The sequence below is a fragment of the Mastigoproctus giganteus genome, chromosome 11 (assembly GCF_048544385.1).
Source record: "Mastigoproctus giganteus isolate SK-2022 chromosome 11, ASM4854438v1, whole genome shotgun sequence".
Taxonomy (NCBI): Eukaryota; Metazoa; Arthropoda; class Arachnida; order Uropygi; family Thelyphonidae; genus Mastigoproctus; species Mastigoproctus giganteus.
In genome coordinates this window covers 109,601,032-109,625,644 of record NC_143585.1, presented here as the reverse complement: position 1 = coordinate 109,625,644, position 24,613 = coordinate 109,601,032, and the positions used below count along the sequence as shown (strand labels likewise).

At 38.4% G+C, this 24,613-nt stretch overlaps 1 protein-coding gene across 4 annotated transcripts in view; it reads left to right on the top strand.

Annotated features, from left to right (window-relative positions):
• LOC150078344 (protein slit-like) overlaps nucleotides 1-24,613 on the top strand; it is a 715,724-nt gene that overhangs the window by 289,693 nt on the left and 401,418 nt on the right. For 3 of the 4 annotated variants that reach the window (XM_090385081.1, XM_090385079.1, XM_090385078.1), the window contains exon 4: nucleotides 17,468-17,539. The exons of the other annotated variant lie outside the window; for it this stretch is intronic. In XM_090385081.1, coding sequence (XP_090241207.1) covers nucleotides 17,468-17,539 — 72 coding nt within the window. The remainder of the gene's footprint in view (nucleotides 1-17,467; nucleotides 17,540-24,613) is intronic. 4 annotated transcript variants of the gene reach the window in all.

The following is a 24,613-nucleotide window of genomic DNA, read 5'->3' as shown; positions in this document are numbered from 1 at the left end:
GTAGTTGAAAATATTCATTTGTTGCTGAGTTGTTAATTTTTATAAAATTTCAAAGTCACTGTAATTCTACTGAATCCGCCATTTTGACTTCTCCTTCATGAGTTAAAAGAACTACAGCAGTGATGACTAGCAAAACGGCATAAATTGCTTAATATGTTTGTTAATTCTCATATCTACAATAGATAACAGTTGAAGGGTTATTTGGATCTGGGAGGAAGGAGGCAGGGAATATCAAGACATACAAGCTGAAGTTCTTGATTTAAGTAGATATCATCTGAGCTAAATTTGATCAAGGTGTTGTGGACTTTTTTGTAATCCATTGGAATTGTGTTTAATCATGGTAATTCATAATAACATGACCAGAAAAAAATAAATTGGTAATAAAAGAAAGGAAGCCTGATCCGGGGTAAGATATCCGGACAGTTTAGACGGATACCTTACCCCGGATCGTTCTTGAACTCTACGGGTACTTGATGGTATTACCCAGAACAGGAAGATGTTCTGGATAATATCAGTAACCTTAGATTATTTAATGGAGATGGCAGTGAAGTATTGAAGGAATGTAGGGGGGCTTAACTAAACCCCAAAAAACACATTCAGATTCTGCAGGTATACACTTGAGTAATTTTATTAAGGAAAAATAGGAATGATGGCAGCTTATTTTCAGGTGCTGCTTCCGGAAAACCAAACAGTACAGATAAGACTGTCAGGGAAGTATCGGCGACCTTCGATCGTTTGATGAACGCAGCGGAGTATCTAAGAAATGTGACAATTCAGATGAATTGCATAAACTATATTCAGATTCTACAGATTCCGAAATAAGCTGTTCAGAATCAGGTTCGCAACGAGTGCGGATGGTCAGAGTGAATGTGATGAACGGCAGTCCATGGCTGTTCTTCAAAAGTTGATGTCATGGTAGCTGCTGGAGAAGTTACAACAATAAAGTCTGCTGAATATGCTAACTTAAATGATAGCGATAAGACTGAAAACTTAATGGTGTGATCTTAATAGTGCGCAAATTTCCATAATAAGGATGAAAATTGAATGTTGGACGCTAAGACTATCAATATTAAGCTGCCAATAGCTGGCCTTTTGGATCCGGTAAAAATATTGTATTCATTGCGATAGCTGTTTGTTGAGAAGAAGAAGGAACGTGAGTATTTTATTTTATCGGAAGTTCCTTTGTTGGATTCTAAAGATTTGTATAATCTCAAATTGAACTGTGTATTTGATGTTTTGAACAATAATATTATGTCATTCTTAAATAAGCTTGAATAAGGATATAACATTTATAATGTTGTGCTGAGTAGATGAAACTTATTAATGGGCTTTGTCTCTGGGCTATTCCACTTTGGAAGAGAGAGAAAATTACCTTTTTGTAAATAATTGTTCAATTTTCCAAAAAAGTTTGGGAAACTGTAAGCCCCTGGCTTTATGGCCGTGAAGGGTAATAAAGATTATCTCTCTCTCTCTCTCTCTCTCTCTCTTAACAAGGTGGAAGAAGGTGTGCAGATTTATGATACGAGGCTTATTCGTAGCAATTTGATTCATGATGAGAATCAATGTTCAAATAATATGATGAAAGAATCTGCAACCATTGATATGAGAGCATCTGCTACCAGACGACTATACGATAAATATTTTGAGAACCCAGAGTTGGTTCACTCTAACGTGAAGCACACACACACACACTGCTGACTAGTATGAGAGTTCCAACTCTGGTAGGTAGAACATCACTGATCAAGGGTGATCGTTGAACAAGGTAGCTCTTTCAAGCACGCCAGCGGCTACTGAATGGGTTTCAGAGATGATGGAGTCAAGGGAGACTATTACCTTGCACTTGGAGCGATAAAATGCGACTCTGGTTGAATCTGTGAAGAGATTGGCTACATCGTTAAAGGGAAAAAATACATCTGGAATGCTACCTACTTCTGTAGATATGGGTACGCATTTGCAAGGGGGATAAGTCATGTCAACCTAGGAAATTGTTTAGTGATGTGTTGCATCCGAATAATGATTTCGAGAGTCATCACAATGACAGCTACACGGGTGAGGTAAGAACTATTCAGGCTTTGAACGGTAAGAATACTATAAATCCCCATAACGATGTCATCCGGAATACGAGGGTATTTAAAATTGAAAATAAAATAGTACAAAATCTGTCAGTGGTATTCAAATTAGAATTTTTAGTGGAAGAAGCTCGGTCGTCGCTGCGCACATTAAAAGTTTGTAGGATAAAGGAATGCAATCGGGTGATAATGGAGGTTGGTACCAGTAGAGGCATTGAGCTATTGGAATCAAATATTAAATTGAAGAGTTTGGGACTTTCGGTGAGTAGATCTTTGAAACCGCCACCCGTGTTGTTGTTTTTGACGTTGATCCAGATTTGGTGAAGGAATTATATGTGCGGTGTTTAATGGAGTTTGGGCTAACAGAGTTTTCTAAGGAATGCAGTATTTGTTTTACAAGGATTGGCAGACGTGATCAGAGAAATTTTATATTCATTATAAGATTCAGGATCAGGGACCTACTTGAGTGTCTTGCTCAGAATTTCTTATGTTGTCAAAGTTATAAGTTTAAGAGATACTATTTGACTACCATGTGCTACAAATGGCTCCATTATGGATGGGGTTATGTGATGGGGTTATCTGTTATGTGAAAAATATAGTTTGTTTTCACTGAGCAAAGAGAGGACATTCCTACCATGAGTGTTTATATAAAGATATGAGATCGACTTGTACTAGTTGTCTGGTTATGCGTTGTCCGTCGATGCATTCTTTTCTCAGTACGCCATATCCGTCGTTTCAGTCTGCGCTTCATTTGAGTGGAACTGTTTAGTGTTCTTCAATACGTACAATGGACATCTTACTGCCCCTTATTTGAGCTTCTACTGAAGTTGCGATGAGCATGGTAGGACACGAAAATTGATATTTCGGATCATCCTAAAGATGAATTTTGTCTAAGCGTAACGACGCCAAGCATTCCTTGTGAGTTTACAGTCGGCGAATCCGTGTGCCTCCAGTATTCGCACTGCGCATTAGCTGATGGCGCAGCCCTCGTTGAGGGCGCTGTGGAAAACAAACAAGGTGAAAAGTGGAGATTTCTGCTGTGTTCCAAAAAAAGTGTACCGTTCTCTTTTGTATTGTGATACAATGCCTTAACTGTATCTGGATTGTCTTGCATCTCCTTGTGTTGCAACGATTCCCGTGTAGTATTCTCTTTATGCTGTCTTGCTGCAACCATCACAGTGAGCATCCTATAGTGATGTGGACTGGTTCACTCATTTTCTTCTGCATGTCACTGCACAAGATCTACTCCTGATGAAATGGTTCAAGCTGGACTGTTCTTTCCTCCTTCTGTATTATACCAACTATTGATCAAAGCATCCCCTTGCGATGCAATGACAAATGCAACCAGTGGACTTATCGATAATGTGCATATCACAACGTGAACACTTCCCTATTTCTTTTTGGGTATTATCAGTACCCAGATAACAGATCCCTGGTCCGGCTCCACGTACCGTGGAGGATTTTAACGAACTACTGGTAGTACGTATTATACCATTTATTGTATTATATTATACGTATTGCATCAATTTTGTGTAGGTGGCGGGATTGCCAAGAAAGCTGGTTGGGAGGACCACTAAATTTAATAAATAAAAAAAAATAGACAAAAAACAGGTGATAGAGCAGAATTGTTCAAAATATCGCAGTAGACATCATCATTAATGGTTTTATCGATAAAAATCAACGAACTGCCAAACCACGTAAGACGAAATCATACCACACGTCAACTGATAGTAATTTTTGCAGAGATGCATATGGGAAGCTATTGTAGAGTGAAAAAACTGAATTAGTATCAAAGTTGATAATTGGAATTTCAGCCATTCTTTCAGTTGGCAAGATAGTATAAAGTTGGGCCCTTGAAGGTCGAAGTGCATTTGATAGGAATTATATGGCGACGTTGTTTTGTTTAATGGTCAAGTTAAAAGTAAAGGGTAGTTGAAATAACTCTCGAAAGGAACACGCTATTTATTTATTTGAAACCAAAGTTGCTTTAGAGTACGTGACTGCATCCTTGTCAAAACTAATCGTTTTCACAAGGATGCAGTCAATACCGTATTTAGCAGTTACACGGGTTTGAACCAAATTCAACGGAAACGCGTGCGCTGATGCACTCTTAACTAACCACTCAGCTATATATTCTGCTTATACTCCAGCACCATCATTAGGTCAGAAGAGTTTTTACAATTATTCGTTTCAACACTGAATACAATCGTTAACCGTATTTAGCAGTTATGCGACTTGAACCACAGTCCATTCAGACGGGTATGCTGTTACACTCTCGCCCATGACCACTCGGCTAAAGATTAAAGCGAATATATGCAAGTTTGGAGTACAGTACCTAAAGATGTTAGACTACCAGAATCACTTCTTAAACTGAAAGCGTTCAGAAGACATTTCGCAGTCTTCTTCCATCCAACACCTGAAATAGGATCTCATCTGTTGACGAAATCTCCGTCGGAAGTCTCTCTCTCTCTCTCTCTCTCTCTGACAAGTGACACGAGAGGGAATATATCCGTCGATGAGCAATTGTCGTTCCGTATCGCTGTCCGTAATGCAACAGTGGCGCAGTTCGTGCTTATCGTGCAACCAACCGTAGATGTCAATATCGGTCCACTTTAGCAGCATAAATTCGTCGTCACGCTTAGAGCTTTCGTTTATTAATTACTCGCCTTATTGCGGTTATTTCGCGATCTAGGCGGAGTAAACGAATCTTGTCTTCCTTATAATAACAGCGGATGCATGCTACGTGGACGAACACACATGGGTGGTTCGGTTTCAAGCTATTTTGGAGCTTTACGACAGTTATCGAGCAGACTGGTGTGCGAGTATTCGCCGGGGAGTTAAATATCTGCTTGTAACAACTAGCGACCGTTGCACGTTATCTCTTGGGATTGACCTGTTACTTGACCCACAAGGCGATGGATCAGATAGCGTCCTCTTGGCTTTCGACATGCGCTCTCTTCTACCGTAAAGCCACAATTGTAGCGCTATTTCTGGACGATGGCTTTTCTCCTTCATTTAATATGGGTGTCGCTAGGGGCTTTCAGAATCGAGTGAAAATGGCCGCCATCCTCTCAGATATCAACTTGCCTTCTTAAATTGCCTTTATGAGCTACTTGCAAGGACTTCGCAAAATTATCATTGTGGAAGATAGAACAGAGAACCTTCTCATTTTGGGGAGGGGAGGGGGGTTCATATTCCAAAATTAGCATAAATTTTCACGAAGAAATTGATTAAAATGACACTATGCTTCATATTGAAATGCTATTTTTTTTTGTATATAAATAAGATATTCGTATAACGCATACAAAAGTTATTTGTATGTGCTATATAAATATCTTCTTTTTTTTCCCCCAAAAATACTGACTTTCTTTTTTCTAGTCTGCTGGAGATTCACATGTCAGACTGATTGAAGAGCTGTCGCGATTTTCATTGGTTACAGGTTTTAATTACATCGACCGCCATTGTCTTTTTTATTGTCTGATAAGAAAAGTGAATGCACTGCGCATTAATTATGAAGATAGCATTGTTTTCATATAGCAATATACATTGAGTGGACAGAAATCATAGGATAACTACCTAGTAACGGGTAGGCCCACCTTTCGCCTGAATAGGGGCAGTGAGACGGCGAGGCATTGAGTTCACGAAAGCGCTCCACAGGTATTTCCATCCATGCTTGCTGCACCGCTGTCCATTATTCCGTCGCGTTCCTTGGTTGAGGATCTAAAGCTTGAACGGACCATTCAAAATATGCTCCAAAGGGTTCATGTCCGATGAACGGGGAGGCCATTCCATGGTGGTAAAATCTCCGGAATACTCTCGAACCATGTTCTAGTCCCCACGACTCTGTGGGGTGGCGCATTTTCCTGCTGGAAAAGTCCATTGCCCTGTGGGTGCACGATGGCCATGAAGGGACGCAGATGGTCTGTAAGGATGGACACGTAACCTGGACTGCTCAGAGATGCGTCTAGACGTACCAGAGGCCTCAACATGTGCAAAACAAGATTTCTCAAACTGGAAGGTGAAATGCAGTGTACTCTCATGTGTAAGACTATGGATAGGATTTACCGTCAGTGGAAGAAGGTTATTTAATACGCAAGAGGAGAAGAGTGGGAGAAAGAACCGAACCGTAAATAAAACGAACATTAGTGGAGAAGTTAGAAGACAGAGAGCCATCTAACATCATCCGCAGTGAGAGGCCAGAGAGAAAACTGGATACCATTACAAAAAACAGTCTGCAATCCATAAGATGGAAGCTTATTTAGAAGACCTCCAAACACGATCAAAAGTTTTCAAAATGTCAAGAACAACTACTTCAGTTTTTACCAAACTTTACTATTGAATTATCCATAGATATTAATATAAGCCAGTGAACTGACACTGATGGAATCCATATTAGCGATTATTGATCGGATGGAAGGTTTTAAGAGAGGAGTTGGAAGTTAATGGAGTTCTCCATTAGAAAGAGTAGTAGTAAGTGAAATAAACTATAATTGGATGGTAGGAATTTGTCATTCAGCCTTTTTAGGAACTGGCTAAATATGAGCAGAGTTCCAAGCAGAGGGAAAATCAGCAGTAGAATAAGAAAGTGTTAGAAGGCGATACAAAAAAGGAGTGAGCACAAGTTTTAACAAGTGGAGAAATACCATTAGGACCAGTAGATTTCTTGGCATCAAGATTAAGTTTTTTTGATAGACTTTTGACGGAAGACTACAGAAAGCATTGGGTGAAGTATATGCGGTTTACATGATCGCCAATACAAGAGTTAGAAGAAAAGTAGGATACTAGTAAGTTATCTTTAGCTGAGTTGGAATAGAACTATCAGTTTTTAATAGAGGTGGGAGTACAGATGGACAAAAGTTGTGGCCATTTGCTTTGGTTAGAGACTGGAATGCTCGACTATGGTTTGGAGGAGAAACAAGTTTTCGCTCTTAGCATATTCAAAAAATCTAGTTTAAATTGATTAATAACTGCTAACTGTTGTGAGATTTGGTGTAGGCAGAAAATGAACCTGGAGATTTTTGAATTGTTACTATTTTACTATTTTTGAATTGTTACCTTACATTTCATTGCATTAAAACATAAGTGCTACTCATTTGGTCATCATGCTGCAGAGATGAACCTTTCTATTTTTTGTATCTGTTAAACTAGCCAGTTGTCGTTCATTCATTTTGGTATTCTCCTTGCGCTGTATTTTCTTAATACTATATATTCATTCGCGTTCCGGTGATTCTGACTGTTAAGTTATTCCTTAATTCACCAGTATTCGCTCTTCTTTAGCTATCTTTCCAGTCTAGAGGCCATATAGCGTCTTGGAGTAATTATAGTCCTGTAATTAAACTTCTTCCTCAGATTTGTGAATTACTGAACTGTGAAACCTGTGATACTCTCAGGATAGCGGGTGATGACCAGGTCCAAAATATTAACTCTAACCTTCTGATGAAGATAATAATCATTTAGTTGATTTAAAAATCTTGTCCCCGACAAGTTTCCCTTGCACTCAACAAGGTGTAAACTGAAATCTCCCACAGTTAAATAGCGCTCATATAGTTCGATTTGTTGTAAGTTAGGGCTGAAGCAGGATGCCTCTTTCTAAGATTATCGCCTTTGTAAGGTTCTCAAGACCATTGACAAGTGCCCCGCATCATATAAATGCATGCTTTGTGATAGTCTACAATCTACTGATATAAATATCATCATCGCAGGTTAGCGAGACGTTAAATTAACACCGCTTCTCCTCAGCGAATAATACGTGTACACGACGATTCGCAGAAGGGTGGCGAGTTATTTTTGTTTTTCCCTGAAACTAAATCTGTAAACAGCGAGCGAAGGAAGACGCTGAAAATTGAGGTCGAGTTGTGACAGGCGACGTGCTGACGTATTAGGTAACCCATCCACAAAAGTCCGACAGCGCGAGCTGCAAGAAATCCAGACACATTTGACAGATGGCGGAAACACTTTACGAATTACCTGCCCCGGAGGTCCAAGAACACCCTTCTTTATTTTTAGATTTAGGCTAATTTCCAGGTCTGTCGTCGCCTGCTGCGTTTAGAAGATGAAGCGAATCGGTGGGCGAGGATAAATATTTTTCCACGTTCATCTGTCTGAGTATTGAGTGGGACAGTCCTCGACTGCGTTTTTGTCTTAAGGAGATCGAATGAAGAAATTCTATTAAGAAAATTGATCAAAAATACACAATGATTAATTCAAGAGAGGGAACAATAAGATATGAAATTAAATGAGCTTTATTGGTTTCTAATGGTTGCTAGCTGTTAGAAACGATACAAGGAACAAGTCTTGTTGGAATTTTTCATGTGAGGTATACAGTACTAAGAAAAAAGAAAACGTTGGCACCGTCAGAAGCAGTGTGTAACTCATAATGAGGCTGACTTGGTGACGATTGATTCTGGTGTGGCAAGCGACTCATTGCGACTTTCTTTAATACATGGTGGATGTTTTCAATTTTTTGTTGGAAGAAATAGCGTGGTTTCCAGCTACTAATTTTTCTATAAAGATAAAATTGTAGCGGAATGGAAATGATACAAAAATATCTTTTGTTAAGCTGTGAAATAGGTTTTCAAATTGTCCTTTATCCTTCCATACTGTTCCACTGGAAAAATCGGACACTTAATCTGTCATTTTCTTGTGTTTTTGGCAACAGCTATGGAGAGAAATGCAGTCGCATTGTAATCATAGGTGGAAATTAGAAAGAACAGCGAGTGTTGTCTACAAAGTTTTAATTCGCTACTTCTCTATCAGCACACGACCTTATTTTTGAAGATTTTATAGCTGTCATCGATACTACGCTGTTAATTAATAATTTCTACCCAAAGAACAAATTGCAGTTCATTCGTTGCAGTCTTGCTAATCGCTACAACTCCCCAGACCTTTCTCATTCATCAAATTAAAAAAGAAAACCAACTGCACACGCCTAAACGAAATAGAGGACGAAAGGCAGTGAAAGCTCCCCCCCCCCATGCGCACTTACTACCACGAACGAGAGGAATAGGGATGTCTTAATTTAAGTGCAGATCGGGAACAAATTCGTTTTGTTCGGGCGTCTGTTACAGTTGCCCCACAACAGGAGAGATCGCTCTGACATGGCGGAGAGTGTCATCCAACTCAGCGGGAAACTTCGACCCTCGTGCTTCATGATTCGGCTCTCCCCCCCGCCCATATTAAGCCTTACGATGTAAAAGATCGAACGCGTCACAAGCGACGCAATTCCAACGTGAAAATGGTGAAGCATATGCACGAATGGAGTTCGCTGTATTAGGCATGGGAGGTTAAAATTCTGGCGAGCGTGGGGAGGGGGGGAAGAGACGTCTGTCTCGACCAGCTGGGTGGTTATTTAAATCCGCCAACCTTCGGCTGAGTGCAGCCTGAAAGAGCTCCTAGCTTAGTGTCAAGCTTGTCACTGGGGGATATCCATACAAGGGTTTTACGACACTCGCGCCTTAAGCTTCTCCATTAACCATCTACCAACGATCATTTATCTTAATCCTCGTTCGTGTTGAATGCGAGACTGCAAGTCGCTATTAAAATGCCGTAAGTTTGTCCCATTGCGATTCATCCGGCCCACTCCCCTTGCTCTTTCAGCATGGGTCTGTGGCTGTGTCATGTTATTGTTCACTTTTCTGCCCAGTTAAACGATGGGCTCGTGGAAAAAAAATTGAAAAAAAAAAAGAAGCTCGTAGAATATTTCACGGATGTGCATTGTGCAGGGAGTATTGCATTGTCGTTAACTTCCATGAGGTATGAGTCAACGTTAATATCCTCCTCTCTTACACACACGTACATTTTTTTTTCTCGCATTATTCTGGACATAAAGACAGATCTTCGACGCTGCAGCTTTGTATTTTCGTGATTTTTTTTTTGGTGAATTAAGTGTGAGAAAACGACCCAACTTTGACAAATGATTAACAGATTACGAAACACTTTAATTAGGGGAATTCATTATAACCATAATTATGCAAGTCTCGGTTGTCATAGACAATATCAGGCACGGAAAAAAACAAACAAAAAAGCATGCGCAAAGAAGATCTTATCAAATGCGAATGTACTCACTGAAGAACCTTCATTGTATATATTCAGTTATAATCTGCTGTTTCTTGTTGATGCCGTGATGTTTTACTCAAGGAGTATCGTCACTTCTTTCGTTTGTGGGGGGGGGGGTGGTTTTTATGATAATGTTATTTTATATATTATTTATTATTTCCCCTTTATAATAACTCCCCTTTATAATAACTCCCCACTTGCGCAATCTGACTATTTTACTTCACAGAAAATTCCAAGTTCTAGGGGAAAATCTCCTTGATGTGTTTAATTCCCTTTGGATAGGCTTTTTCTCAGAATAACAAAGAGACACACAAATGTTGTATAATAAAAATACAGTTTATTAAACTCATGACCAAATAGATTTAATTTCATCTTCTTATAACAGAATGTAAATGAGCAAAGTAATTTGCCTATTGAGCAAACTCAAGGAGGGCTATTTCCTTTACATAAATCATAAATCATAACAAAATCCTCTAAACTAACAAAATGTTTCTACTTCCTTACTCCTGAGTTCAATTAACTTTCAAAAGAATCTATTAACATTCTCCTTTCATTACAAAACAATTCCTACTCCAAATTGATAAAGCTCCGATACTCTTAATTTCAGTATAAATCATTACTCTGGTTTCTAACAGATTATAGCCTACAACCTTCTCTGATCTAGGTAATCAATACTATCAAATTTCTACAATTAACTACTTGCACATTTGGGGGTTACTGACATCCGTCTATCCCCTTCCAAAATTCATACTTAGTCATTCACCTTTTTTTTTTCAAATATTAACAAGTATCAATCACTTTAAAAATTTTATATCTAATCCCTTCCAAAATCTATTTATGTATATATATGACTTGCCCTGGGTAATGTCCTTCAGTTCATATCATTCACTAACTTATTCATTACAATATAGTACTACTTATACATATGTGTTCAATCAAAAGTTCTGATAAACTGGTTATCGAGTGCCTATAGTCGGTGTGATGTTGAGAGTACTTAAACAAACTAATCACTTACTGACATAACTTGGCAGACTTCACGGTACATCCTTCTCTAAGCGAGTAGGGGATCCTTTCTATCTGGGTCGCATCTCACAATCACTGGGGGCGTTCGACATAAGATGCTGGATTCCTTCCTGGGTACCTTTTTATTTCTTTATGGACGCATTAATTTCATCTGATCAGAATGGCTGTACTCTTTTTGTCCGGCTTCGGATTTCATCAGCTCCAGCGTACTTGCTCTCAGAATATCAGGCAATCTCGTTCCTTCATAATGGAGTTGACTCCTTCTCATCTGCTTTAAGGATCTTGAAAAATTTTCCCTCTTTTCTATGGCACGTGTTCGTCTCTCACTTCGAAACTCAGTCTACTTTGACTGACTGTCTGACCGACTTCGGCGCTCCAACTTCATCTTCCCACTTACTCGACTGCTTCTCTCACTACTTATTAGATCACTGACTTAACTGTTCACTTAAAGCTTATCTACCCCTCATACTCACTACACATTAGAACTTAGCCACTTTTCTCCACCGGCTACTCTATCTAAAAAAACTCATTCCTTTCTTTTCTTCTCCAACTCTCATCTTACTGCCCAACTCACTGACACTGACCCACTCTCATCTTCCTGCCCAACTCACTGACACTGACCCACTCTCCTCTTACTGTCCAACTCACTGACACTCACCCACTCTCATCTTGCTGCCCAACTCACTGACACTGACCCACTCTCTTCTTCCTGCCCTCCGCACTTCTTCTCCCACTCACCCGACCAAAAACAATCTCTTACTCCTGAATTTTCCACGCCTCCCCACAGTGGGTTTCTTCCAATCACCTCTTTCCTATATTCATTTTTATCCTTTCATTTTTTGGCAGGTCAGCCAGCCTAGTGGCACGTGATTCACAATACCCCTCTCCTTTTTTATTTCCTACCTGTTAACATCCGTTGAGCTCTTTCATGTAGGCCGAATGCATCAAAACACCTCCTCCTGTGTCATCACAGCTTGTCTCTATAGCACTTCAGAAAAACCACAAATTGTGACACTAGCTACTATAGCATCTATTTTTAGAAACTAGTGTGCGTTTTGCCGTATGCGTTTCCGGTGCGTGACCTCTCATAAACCTAAGTTGATTGTCGCACCGTACCCCCTGCTGGGTATTGCCATAGTATTTTCTGACAGTTCTCAGTTTTAACGGATGTAAAGCTAATTTTTCTGTTTACATTCCTACTACCTTTTAATTTTACAATTCTTAATGAATAATTCTTGTTATTGAAACTGATGCTATTACCATATTATTCTACCAACGGCAAGAATCCAAAAAGGAAAACTGACTTCCAAGGTCTAAAAAAATATTTTATTTTTGTAAGATTTTCAGATCTTACACGTTATATGATGGCGCACTATGGCCCTAGATGTCAATGCGCCTAAAAATTCCCAAATAAACAATCAATATATTCTGAATTAAATAAGTTTGGATTTTTTGAGTTACAGAAGACTCTGTTTGAGGGTAGATGGAGTTGTGGATTAACCGGGATCTCTACGATGTCCAGGCAAGTATAAATGGGTCAAAGTACGAGTTCATTAATTCTTAAAAGGATTTAGAATCCGTTACAGGTGTTGTTTGTTTACATTTTCCAGTGCTTCTTTATTGCTGTAAAATCTTGAGCTTATCAATACAAATAAAAAAAAAAGTTTCTAAAAGGTTTCATTTTGCTGGATATTCGGGATTATCCAGGCAGATTTATTTCCCAACCACCTCGAATAATGGAATGTACTGTAATTAAATGAAATTTTATATTATGGAAATTAATAAGACGATTAATAATTCCTTTTATTGACAGCTTTGCGATTCTTTTATTGTCGGTGCTTAAGTTTTCACACCTATTTCTTTTCTACCCAAAGCAATAGAGATGTTTCTAGAGGCTGCTTCCATATTTATTTAAGTTGGCAATTGCCCCGTTATGTTACAAGAAATTGAATCAACCAATCCCTTGGTATGGTTATGAGTCAATCGGATGAAACTTAGTCCACAGAAACGATCCGTCATTACTTCCATCGCACATTTTGTAGCGATTCTGACAGATCTATTTGTGATGATTATCTAAGATTGTTCTATATCAGCATTTAAATGCTTGACTTGAAGCTATACATATATTTTCCTTCAAGATGTTTTTGATGAGAAATTGGAATTGTAGCTAAAACAGGGTGAGAGAGAGTGGTGCCATACTCTGAGAAGAGATTTCAGTATTACTTTACTGTTCAGTCATCTGCAAATAATAGACCTTCATGACGACTCTCAGAAATGAGGTTTCAATCCATTTGAAAAGTCCACGATGTTAAAATAAAGGAGACTGTTTGTAGCCACCACGACTGAAAATCCAGGGCCCGTGTTAAGGTACGTGTATTAGCTTCGTAATGACTGTGGGTGGGCATCATGCTACGGGAGGGAGTATAATGCGCTAGGACTAGTTGTCATTATTGATGATAGAGAGTTCCCATCATACTTAATAACGTTAAATGTCTTTAAGAAGTTCATTTATCATTGAATGCGAAGGAACAGTTGATGGCAGGTATGACCCTGCGTGAGCCCTACTACGATGAGATGGAAGACTGCGGAATGGAAATTCTGATGGACTGGCGAAGTACGTAAGAAGCCACTTAAGGGTAAAACATCTGTTTCAGACCTGCCGTTATTCTTGTTGATTACGTAGATACAGAATTACTGAATCTAACGACCAATTTTAACACTAAATTCTTAGATTACAGTTACTTGAATGGTAGGAGATGACAGTTTTGTAATGAATGTTTTCGTGGGGTGCAGCCAATCGGTGATTTTTTTTTCTCTCTCGAAATTATTTCACGTGTCTTGTCTCTCATTTTACTTGCTACAATTAATAGACAAAGTAAGTTTCATTCGTCTCGATGATGAGAACACGTTTTAAGCAGCATCTTTCTTTATTAAAATTATTTTCTTTTGAGACGAAAGCCTAGAATTGTCCTTTACGTGGGAAAGGGGGTTTAGCGACTTAATTTACTTTGCTTAAATATTTTATTCGAACAAACCGCATTAAGTACAGATTCACTTAAGGAAATGACCCACCAGTTTTTAACCTGAAATGTGTGTTGATTTCCTACATGTTTTTTTAACGGATTCCAAGAAAAAGAAGAGAGGAAAATATTCTAGTGTTGATGAGTCCTATGAACACTTGAGAACCTCTTAATTTCAGAAGTAGAAATTTATTGAAATTAGACGTTTCTGCGCATTGGGCTAGTTTCAAAAACCTTCAAGAACGTAACTATTGTCATGCAATTCTAGCAGATAATGAATTAGCATGCCCCGCCTAATTCTTTCCAGTCAATCCAGGACAAATTCATCGAGGCCACAGGAAAGAAAGCTGTGCTGGATATTCTAAAGAGTACGGTTCATAAAATCTTCTGTAGTTCTAGAAGGTAATGACTTGGTATGGAATTAATCGTTGTTGGACCATTTTTCTTTAAAAGCATAGCTGGAGAGGATTGCATGAACATTCTTGGGGCAATGAATTAATGCCTCAACTTTTGATGGCTTGGGAGGCAAACCTGACGAGTGTATGCAAGAGTGAACACCACGCCATTATGTATTTACCATTCGACACTGGTTGGACGAAAATTTTCCTCGCTGAAGAGTCCCAAGGGTTTTGGAATGGAATCCGAGATTCGACTCTCGTGGATTTCGCAACATGGGATTATTAAATTTAAAAGTTCATTCACTTGCAACAGCTTGAGGACAGAATTGGCCAGGCAGGCAGTTGCGTCTGTCAGTGTGGGTGTTACAAATATTCAGAGAATCAAAAACATGTTGATGGTAGCTATTTTGAGCAGATAATTTGATTGTTTTAAAATAAAAATAATTAAAAAAAGTTTACAATGATTTCAGACTTTATGCACACAGTGTGCAATGCAAAAACTATACGACATGGCCACAATCGGTAGGTAGTCGATGCAATGAAAAATATCCAAACCAACCACAACTCTTATGGTAAAATATTATAATTTATCTATTATTCACAAGGGGTAAGAGATTATAACAGTAATCGGGATTGATTCGAATGTACATGCGCAGTTATATTTGATGCAGTTTTATTTTGTTGCCATCAACTGTTTCAAAATTTGCTTGCACCGAAGTTTCGTACTAATTACGTATTCAATGGAATTACATAAAAGGAAGACAGAAATAGGAATAACAAGTAAAATTCCAAAAACGGCGCGACCCTATGCCTTAAAAGATTAAAGAATCTTAGTCTATGTGGACAGGTGTCGACATGTTTTTTTAAGGGGTGACTTTTAGAACGTTAGTTCAACTCCATCTCGTAACTCTGTGAAGGGACAGAAATGTGTTGATGTGTGTGTGTATTCTGTTCTGCCCTCTTGGCTACCCAGAAGCATCAATCAACTGAAAAGATGATTTTGGGTACTCGTCCACACCACGGGAAGGTGGGCCAGTTCCAGTGGAGGTTCTACTGTCTCAATTCAAGACTCTCATCCACCCGATGTTGCCAAAAGGTCGGCCAAATTCCTCTTGGGGCCCACTCCAGAGAAGGGGAAAAATAATAAAAATCGTGCGGTGTGAAAAAAAGGAAAAGTTTTTTTTTTTTTTTTAGCTACGCAAGAGTGCAGAACATGTGAGTGAAAGTTTTTTTTTTTTTTACTTTTATTTCCTAAACAAAGTTTGGGTCTTCTTCTATAAAGTTAAGTTTGTCTTAGGTAACTTTCAAATGCTGAAATCTTAAATACTAAATGTTTTAAAACATGGGCTCCTACGAATGAGAACTGCCTTTCACGCTTGACTGCACACTCCCTGTCTAAGAATTTAGTAGAAGTGAATAGACAGCTGATTTGGATGGACGTAGCTGCCTTTGCAAACAGGGAAATTCAAATGTGGTTCGAAACCTTTCACAAATTAAAAGTCATTTGAATCGAATTAATGATTTGTTTCACTGCCCCGTGTTGAACATTCTCTCTCTGTTATCAGAGCTTCAGAAGCAGCAACAGACAGAACAGGACAGCGATGCTACAACTAATCTCGGAGTTCATCCGTACACGCAACAGTAGCTCGAGTAAGAGTGATCTTAGACGGAGAAGCCAGCAGGTGAAAGCCAATGCAGCAGAAAGAACCCGTTTTCCGAACCGAGATCACGGGAGCGTTAAGGGAGAAGGGGGAGGAAGGAATAATAAAAAAAAAAAACCTCCACCACGCCGTTTAACGGGGATGCCACTCGGTATTCCGAAACGTGATCTTTTCACGTTTAGTTTCCGTAGTTAAATGGGGTATGAGGGTGTATCTAGTCAAGCGTGAGGCACGTGCGCAGTGGCTCCATTTTATATCGAGACCTACTGTACAGTTTGGAACAAAACAGAAGGGGGAAAAAAAAAATCGATGCTCCTGTTGGGGTGGTGTTGAAATGGTGGGCGAACATTCTTGAGATAGCTGCACAGATGGCTGGCTGAAGGGCGAGCTGTAGCAGTTAATGAAATTGGGGCTGCCTCTTGGCACGCTGTTACTCGGCATCGTGATTACTCCGCATCTCTGACGATCGAGTCGCTATCCACAGTCCGTAAATGACGTATGGCGGATGTTGCGGGACAAACTGTTGAACAGACGCGCGCGCTTCCTCTTCGCACGCGGCCGCCGTTTGGTGCCGCCGTTGGGTTCTCTCTTTCTCTTTGAATTTAAGGAGGATGAAAGAGAAGTGTTACTCTCGAACATCTCAGATAGATGAGCAGTTGTGACAGTTATTTAACACCTCTGTGTCGGCAGGCAAAGCCACGTAACAACACGAAGAAATAAATCTCCACTTTCCGCCAAACGCAACTCCTACGACATGAAATATATTGCGCCTAGTGAACCAAGATGTCCGGGAGAAGTTAATCTACTCTTGGGAACTCGGGGTGTAGTCCATTTACTGAGAGAAAATGCAGATCATTAATTCACTGTTAGGAAACATTTTCAAAACGAAACAGGACCTCTTGTTAAAGTTTACCGAGTAATCTCCCCTCTTCCCCACCACCGTCAGCCTCATTCAGGGGTCTTGTTCTACCTTAAACACATTTTCAGTTATACTACGAAATAGCCGTTGTCACAAAAGCTTCTTTGATCCTTCTCTTTGAAGTGTTTTATAATTTTGCTCTTTATTTTATTTCTGTTATTCTGCACTCTTTTTTTAATGTGTTTTTGATCCACCCTCTTTAAAGTTTTATTTCTTAAATTGAATGAAGTGGAGATGCTCAACTGACTGTGCTTACTCGATTCATGAATGTTTTCTTTAAATCCTCACAGAACAAAACTAATCTTAGATTGTTTTTTAATAGGCGTTTGAACAACAACCATCTAAGGACGCTACCGGATATGGTGTTTGCCAGTATGCCGAACCTGCACAGACTGTGAGTATTTATTTTTTTAGAAAGAAGAATGAATTAATCAATTTATTATTCTGACGTGGAATTATACCGCTATTCACCTAACAGAAATGAACTAAACCAGTAGAGTTTAGTTACCAACTCTGCTCGTTATTATGCCATAATCCGATCAATGTGATCGACTTAATCTTAGGCAGTCTTGTCCTTCTTCAGTTTGCCCTTTGAACAAATGTTAGTTACCATTTTGCAAAAATTCTTTCTTTGCCAAGCAGAGCAAAGTTACCCATTTCTCCTTAACAGTTTGTAAATAAAAGAGCCTGGGGTTCAGTTTCTTACACTGACGATGGTAAAGGATACTTTCTGTTAGACTCATAACTTCTGTGGTCTTTTTTTTTTTTACGCTGTTTTCAAGTTAGTCGCTGGGAGGTCTATACATTTCCTCTCCCACTAAGAAGAAACAGAATATACAGACATTAAATACCTAAGAGAGCATAATGGACTCCACTTAGTGATCCTCCTAGATGGTTCTTCTCCGATCCCCTTCCTTATCTATCCGTTGTGGCGCCCTTCATTTTCAAGATGTCCAAATGTTATTCGAATTTAATACCTAAAAATTATGACATGATTATATTATCTGTAGCGGACTGCACAAATATCTTGCTTGCCATGGGTTCACCATCCGAAATGCTAATCGGTACTAAAACGTAAACAATCAGTAAACTTAAATGGGAGGATTTAGATTAAAAATCGAAGTAAACTTCAATTACATATACATATTTCAAAACATGAATCATCACTTTCATATGTATATATAGATCCTGAATTAACAGGCAATGGGAATCCTTTACCCTTTGAACAAACGTACTTTACTGTAGAACGATATTAACGATTTTCTTTTTTTAATTCCAGTTATCCTCCTATACACCGTAATATTACCCGAAAGCTTTCAGGAAGAATGTTTCCATACTCTCCATCGGTGGAACGGAGTCCAATAAGACTGCTCCTGACTCTTAATTTTTTCTGCTTTTGATGTTTTATTGAACATCGTCTGAGGTTGTGCGCGGGCTTCTCGAAAGTTAAAATTGGCATTATGGAGTTTTTTTCATTGGAGTGTGACAAAGCACACTCCAGTGAGAACTTGCGTATTAAATATGCGGTGGGAATACAAACTGGAATTGGCAAGCGAAATGAAAATTTGGATTATTTATGCCCCGCATATTAAAAGTAACTTGTGGAAACAAATCCACCTAGATGGTCGATTTGCATTAAGGAATCGCCAGACTCAAAATCCATTTTTTCTTTTAAAAAAAAGGGAAACCGCATGGCAGTGGCGGCTCTTAGAAAATGAATTACGTGAAAGTATTAACTGGTTATAAGCTATGTTTTCGACTTAGTAACGTCCAGTCAGAGTTTTTGTAAAAAAAGATTTGTTTACCGAATTATTGTCTTTACTAAAACTGAGTCAATTTTGTTGATGTACACCAAACCTCAGTCATTACCTGTGTTCGTTCATTACTGGTCTTTTACATCGCAAAGAAAAATCAAGATTTTTCTTTGCGATGTAAAAAATAACTAATCGTAATATTTTAGCAAAAAATATTCTTATTAAATTTTACGTGAAGTTGAAATCTTAAATTTGAGACAATTCAAATATTAAACCAAATTGGTGGGAATTATGTTGTCTCTAACAAGAGTTTTGGTCTGATTACAAGAAGACAGGAAAGACAGCTATTCGGACTACTACTTTTCTATTAATAATAAAAATGTCTTGGTTAGTTTAGAAGCCATCTAGAGGGTGGGGAATAGAGAGACAATCGATTTACAGTAGCTGCAAGCCGAGATGGGAGTGATTCTTGAATTGCTTCTATTGGGACATACAGCAGCCTGAAAAGCAAAATGCTGGAGAATGCAAGGTCTGATTGTGGAGTGAGGGGTCTTCACTGGTTGTGTTAGGGAGCAAAAAACAGGCTTACGCATACTTGCGTGTACATCAATGTTGGGAATACATTAAACAAATTTGATGAATTTGAAGTACTGGTGATACATTTATGGCCTTTTTTAGGCATCTGATTGCGCAAATTTACTAATACGTATTGGGCAGTGCCCAAAGGCATTTAAATACTATGTATTAAAATGATATCTTTTAGCACTACCCAATACATATTTGAAGTACTATTGAGTGGTCATGAAAAGCAGACATTGTAGGGATATCGGAAACGTGGTGCCACTCATTTGTAAGGGATGCGGAAATTAAGATTGTTTCTTAATTTGGATGGTTACTTTCTACACCAGCGTGTTAGAGAGGCAGCAAAGCAATAATAGCCTTAATCTGATTATCAGCAGTGGCTGTTTATTCATTAAGAATCTCCAATGAAAGAACCACTATACACAGTGATCATAATACAGTATATTGATGTGGGATTTATTTCAAAATATAGTTACTGTCAAAGAGAAAAGGAAAGAAATTTCTTTTGCAAAGGCGAATACAATGGCCTTAAACAGTTGAAGTTCTTTTCAGTGGGACCAACTGCTGACATTACCAAGTGAAAATTCTAAATGGGAAGCATTCAAAGGATTAATCATAGAAACTAAGCTTTTTATACCAACCAAGAAATACTATTCTCGGGTGGATGTTAGATGAACTGATGAGACTAGTAGCGAAGAAGTGCATGAGATGATTATAAATTATCATCCCATGAAAAGTGATGGATCTGCAGTCAAGTCACTAAGAGGGTTAGACGATTTAAGGCAGAATGCTGAATTCTCCCATCCAAAACACATCGTAAAATTATATATGACATCCATTCCTTTCTTCTTTATTGTAATCTCGATGAGCAACATTAATAGTAAAAATGTTTGCGATATATGTTGCCCTAACCTTGCCATATGTAAGTCTTGGTTATGTTTAGTTGGGTTAGAAAAATTTTCAAAAGCGGAGCTTCAAGTGGAGAGTCGCACTCAAAACGACGCCGCTGACACTGTTTAGCAACGGCTCCTTTTTAATGCTTGTAATCTCGTCTTGCAATCGGTACTTGAGCGTGCGGGAGGATGTTAGTCCGTTATAACACTTGTAACCACGAAAACATTGTGGTTCCTTTCGCTTCGACTCTTGCAAACTTTCTGTTTCTTGCCCGTTGCCATCGAAATTATCTCGCTTGCAGTGGCCACACGCGAAAAATGGATTCAATCACTTTCCTCGCTGGCGAGTGACCCCTAGCGCAAACCTGTTACGTATTGTGCGGGAAGCTGGCCGTTGTCATGGTAACAGATACCGGAATCTCGAAAGAAGAAAAAGAGGTAAAGAGTAATATGATTCCTGCTGCATGCACGGACGGAAAAGAAAAAAAAAAAAGTTCGGGATGATAAAAAGTTTGGGATCACTGGACGAAGAGCGTTCATTGCTGTGCAAATTGAGACATCAAAGGACGCTAACTTAAAAGGCACTTTTTTTTTCTCCCTTGGATCTTAACTATTTGATTGCTTTCTGGGGTTTTTTGAGCTCTTCGTGCTTTATTTCTATAATTCATAGTTAAATCTAATGATCCTTATGACAAATTTTTAATTTTTTTAGCCGAGCTTCTTTCACTTAGCCTGAGAAATCCTAACTTGCATAACCTGATGAGAAATTCTGCGTCACTAAATGATTAACTTCAAATGGAATCTTAAGTACACTAAGGGTCGAAAATCCTTGTCTCTTTCCTTTTATAAAGCATCTCTCTGGATGATTTCTTCTTCAATAATTGGATAATGAGTAGATTACCAAATTAGTCTTTTGACAAAAAGGTGCAGTTGTATCGTTCTTGGCTTTTTTTATCAGGTAGCAGAACACCATCTGCGTGGCACCACTTGGCCTTATGATCGCCCCAAAACAATCCATTACAACTGTACCCGTAAATTGCAGCATAAGTGTTACAATTCATTAAACCAAGATTTGGTTGCACTGAATTCAATTAAAGACAACGCTGCACGGCAACTAGACTGCAACAGTGAAAATATGTATCTCTTTCATTCGAAAATGCATTATTACAAATTTGAACCTAAAGAGAATGTATAAACAGAGTCATATATCTATGGGCAGTTGTAACTTCTCGAAATGGTAATTGTGTGTTTGGGAATTTAACTTTCGTTTTAATAAAAGTTAGATTTTTCGTTTTGATGCATTGCAGAGATCAGAAGCACCAAATACCAAATTACCTCCGATTCCTGTTTTAAATTCTTTGTCGAAAATTTTACGTTATTATTTTTGATAAGATAACTTTATTTTAATCGCATTCTTGCTCATCAATAAAAATGCCTTTTTCTGGGACATCAATTATCGCAATTTGTTTCCTTTTGACATATCCGCAATTTATGTGGTCCTCGATGAAGATAATATTAGTGTTGATACTTATGCTGATCTCTCACGAGCATTTTATACTATCGATCACAATTTTCTCCCGAAAAAAATCCTTGCTTACGGTTTACGTGACCCTCTCCTAGCCTGAAGTTGAAGTGCAACCTATCAGATAGTATATAGTTTTAGTTAATTGTGTTATATTTCAAATGAAGACAGGTACTGCCCTGGCACCATTATCTGTATAAACCTGACTTACTAGTTTTTTTGATAACAGCACATTACCACCCGTATTCCAGTGACGAAGAAATTTAGGTTTTTTTTGGTGAAACGATAAGTCATCCCTACAGTCCAGTATCGGTACTTTTTATCTGTGGGCATTAGAGGATAATCTCACAATTATCATCGAGAAATATTATTAAACATCCTTTTCTGATCTTCACATAAGAACTTCTTTGAAGTACAAAATAAGTTCAGCCGATAACTCTTACCATTGTGACTGTAGTAACTAAATTACTGCAGATGGCACCCTCAAATGAGTCTGTACCTATTACAGGAATTATAAATCATATTCGAGCATTAGGACTTTTGAAGAAACACACCTCACTCGATTCATCTTTATTTGGTTTACTGTCCAGGGTAGTCCATTTATTATAAACCATTGGTCAACTCTGTACATGGTGGTAACTATGGTAGAAGGACTTATGATATCATTGGACAGGAGTGATATATTTCTAAACGTGGAGAGGATGGCCGTTTCGCTGTTACAGCCGCGATATTTCAGAAGTACAACGCTTACTATGCTTCGCGTAATATGGATTTCCCACCACAAAATGCGTATGTTTAATTTGGAACTTTATCTATGAGGTGCATCCGAGTAATAAAGCTTATATAAATAAATCGAGCAATTTATGAACATATTCTGCATCGAGGGAATGAATGCTACACGATCGAGGCGGACGCTTTCAGCACATTCTACAACAACGTTAATTAAATTCTGTATTCGTTTTTAATAAAGTTTTTTGTTTTGTTTCAACGTGTATTGAAATTTAAATTACAGTATCGAAAACTGGGTTGCGTTTTAATTGATTAAACCTTTAAATAAATAAACCTGGCAATTGCTTTAATTGTTATTTCAGTATCGGAGTTCTGCCCCGATTTGGCCAATCAGTCTTCTTCAAAAGATCCAGGCGAGTTTCGCAACTTAACAGACGTTAAAATTAGATCAGAAGTTAAATTTTACATGGATAGATATTTTAAGTATTCTTCACACTACAAGTTACTGCATTTGGCTAAAAGACTCAACATTGCCGGTTTGCATTTCGTGTATTAATCTTCAAGTTTCTGTTGGCCGGCACATCATTTTTTTTTGTCATGTTTCTTCCGTTCCAAATATGCACGATTACCCACTTATTAAATTTTAAATAGAATTAACGCCTTGAAATTTTAAATCTGTGTTACAGCTCTAAATCGTACAAATATACCTTAAATTATCGCTCAAGACAATTTATGAGAATTAAGATTTAAATTGCAAACAAAATATTTATTATGCTACATTTTGTTACAGCGATGGACAATATTTTACTAATGTAAAACTCCCCTTTGGACGGGGATGCAGGTTTTGTTATTTGGCGACAGCATGAAAAGGTTTTTCCCGTTACCAACCCTCGAACAGCCAACATACAGATGGTTATGAGAAAAAAAATGGACTCTTTCAGATCTTGGGGCCAAATTTCTGAACTTTTTTCCCTGTGACGTAAGCGAGCATCGAACTATATCCTCTTAAATAGAAATGGAAGATCGTAGGAATGACCAGTACTCTTGGAATCAAGGTCTTGACTTGCTGCTGGCCAGTTAAGATTTTGGCATCAATTGCATTCGTCCTCTCCTTATATTAACTGTAAAAGAAGAGTGATCGTAGTACGACCACTCTTCTTTTATACCGTGTGGAAAAAATCTTCGGTTTAAGTCCTGTCTAGATGAGAATTTTTTGGGCATTTTCACACCGAATGAGTTAGTCGCGCTCTTAGGTATACATTTTTTTTTCTCTCGGAAGCTGAAGTTTTTCAGCCTCAAAATAGGCAAACCAACCATAGAATTACTCAGCTTCAGAACAAAACGCTGATTCCTCATTGTCTTAGTTACCTTGGTGCAGCACTCGACCAATAAACCTTCATTGACCTGTAGCCTATACATCTTTGTATCTACTCCACATTTTTATAAATATTGGTATGTCTGGATTTCCATGATGGGAGAACCAATCTTGAGCTTCAGATTGTGGGTAGGTGTAGCTTTAGCGAGTTGAGAAACTCTATTGGGTAACTGAATGTCTTATTAGTGTTTGCGAAAGCATCAATAGACATTTTATTTTGGCACAATACTGAGCTGTTGACAGAACTATTTGTTTTGGCATTGACTATTATTTCGTTCCAGGATGGATGACTCTTCGGGCAAATCAACTTGTGGTTATGGAAGTAGCATTCAACATTTGTGAATACTAATTTCAGTTCAAGTGTTGCAACAGCCTTAGCAATCGTTTCCATTGAAATAGTTCCACCTTAATTATCAGATGCATTTAAAGTTCAAAAACATTTTTCAGCAGATGCATCACCAATTATGCATCCTTTCTTATCGTCAGACAGAAGTGCCGATTAGGCTTTCAAATGTATGATGCTTTTTTTCTCAGTTCATCGGTTTTTGTTTCCATGTGGAATGAGGCAGTGTGGCGAAAGCTACCAGCTAACAGGAAAGATCCTCTTCAGTTT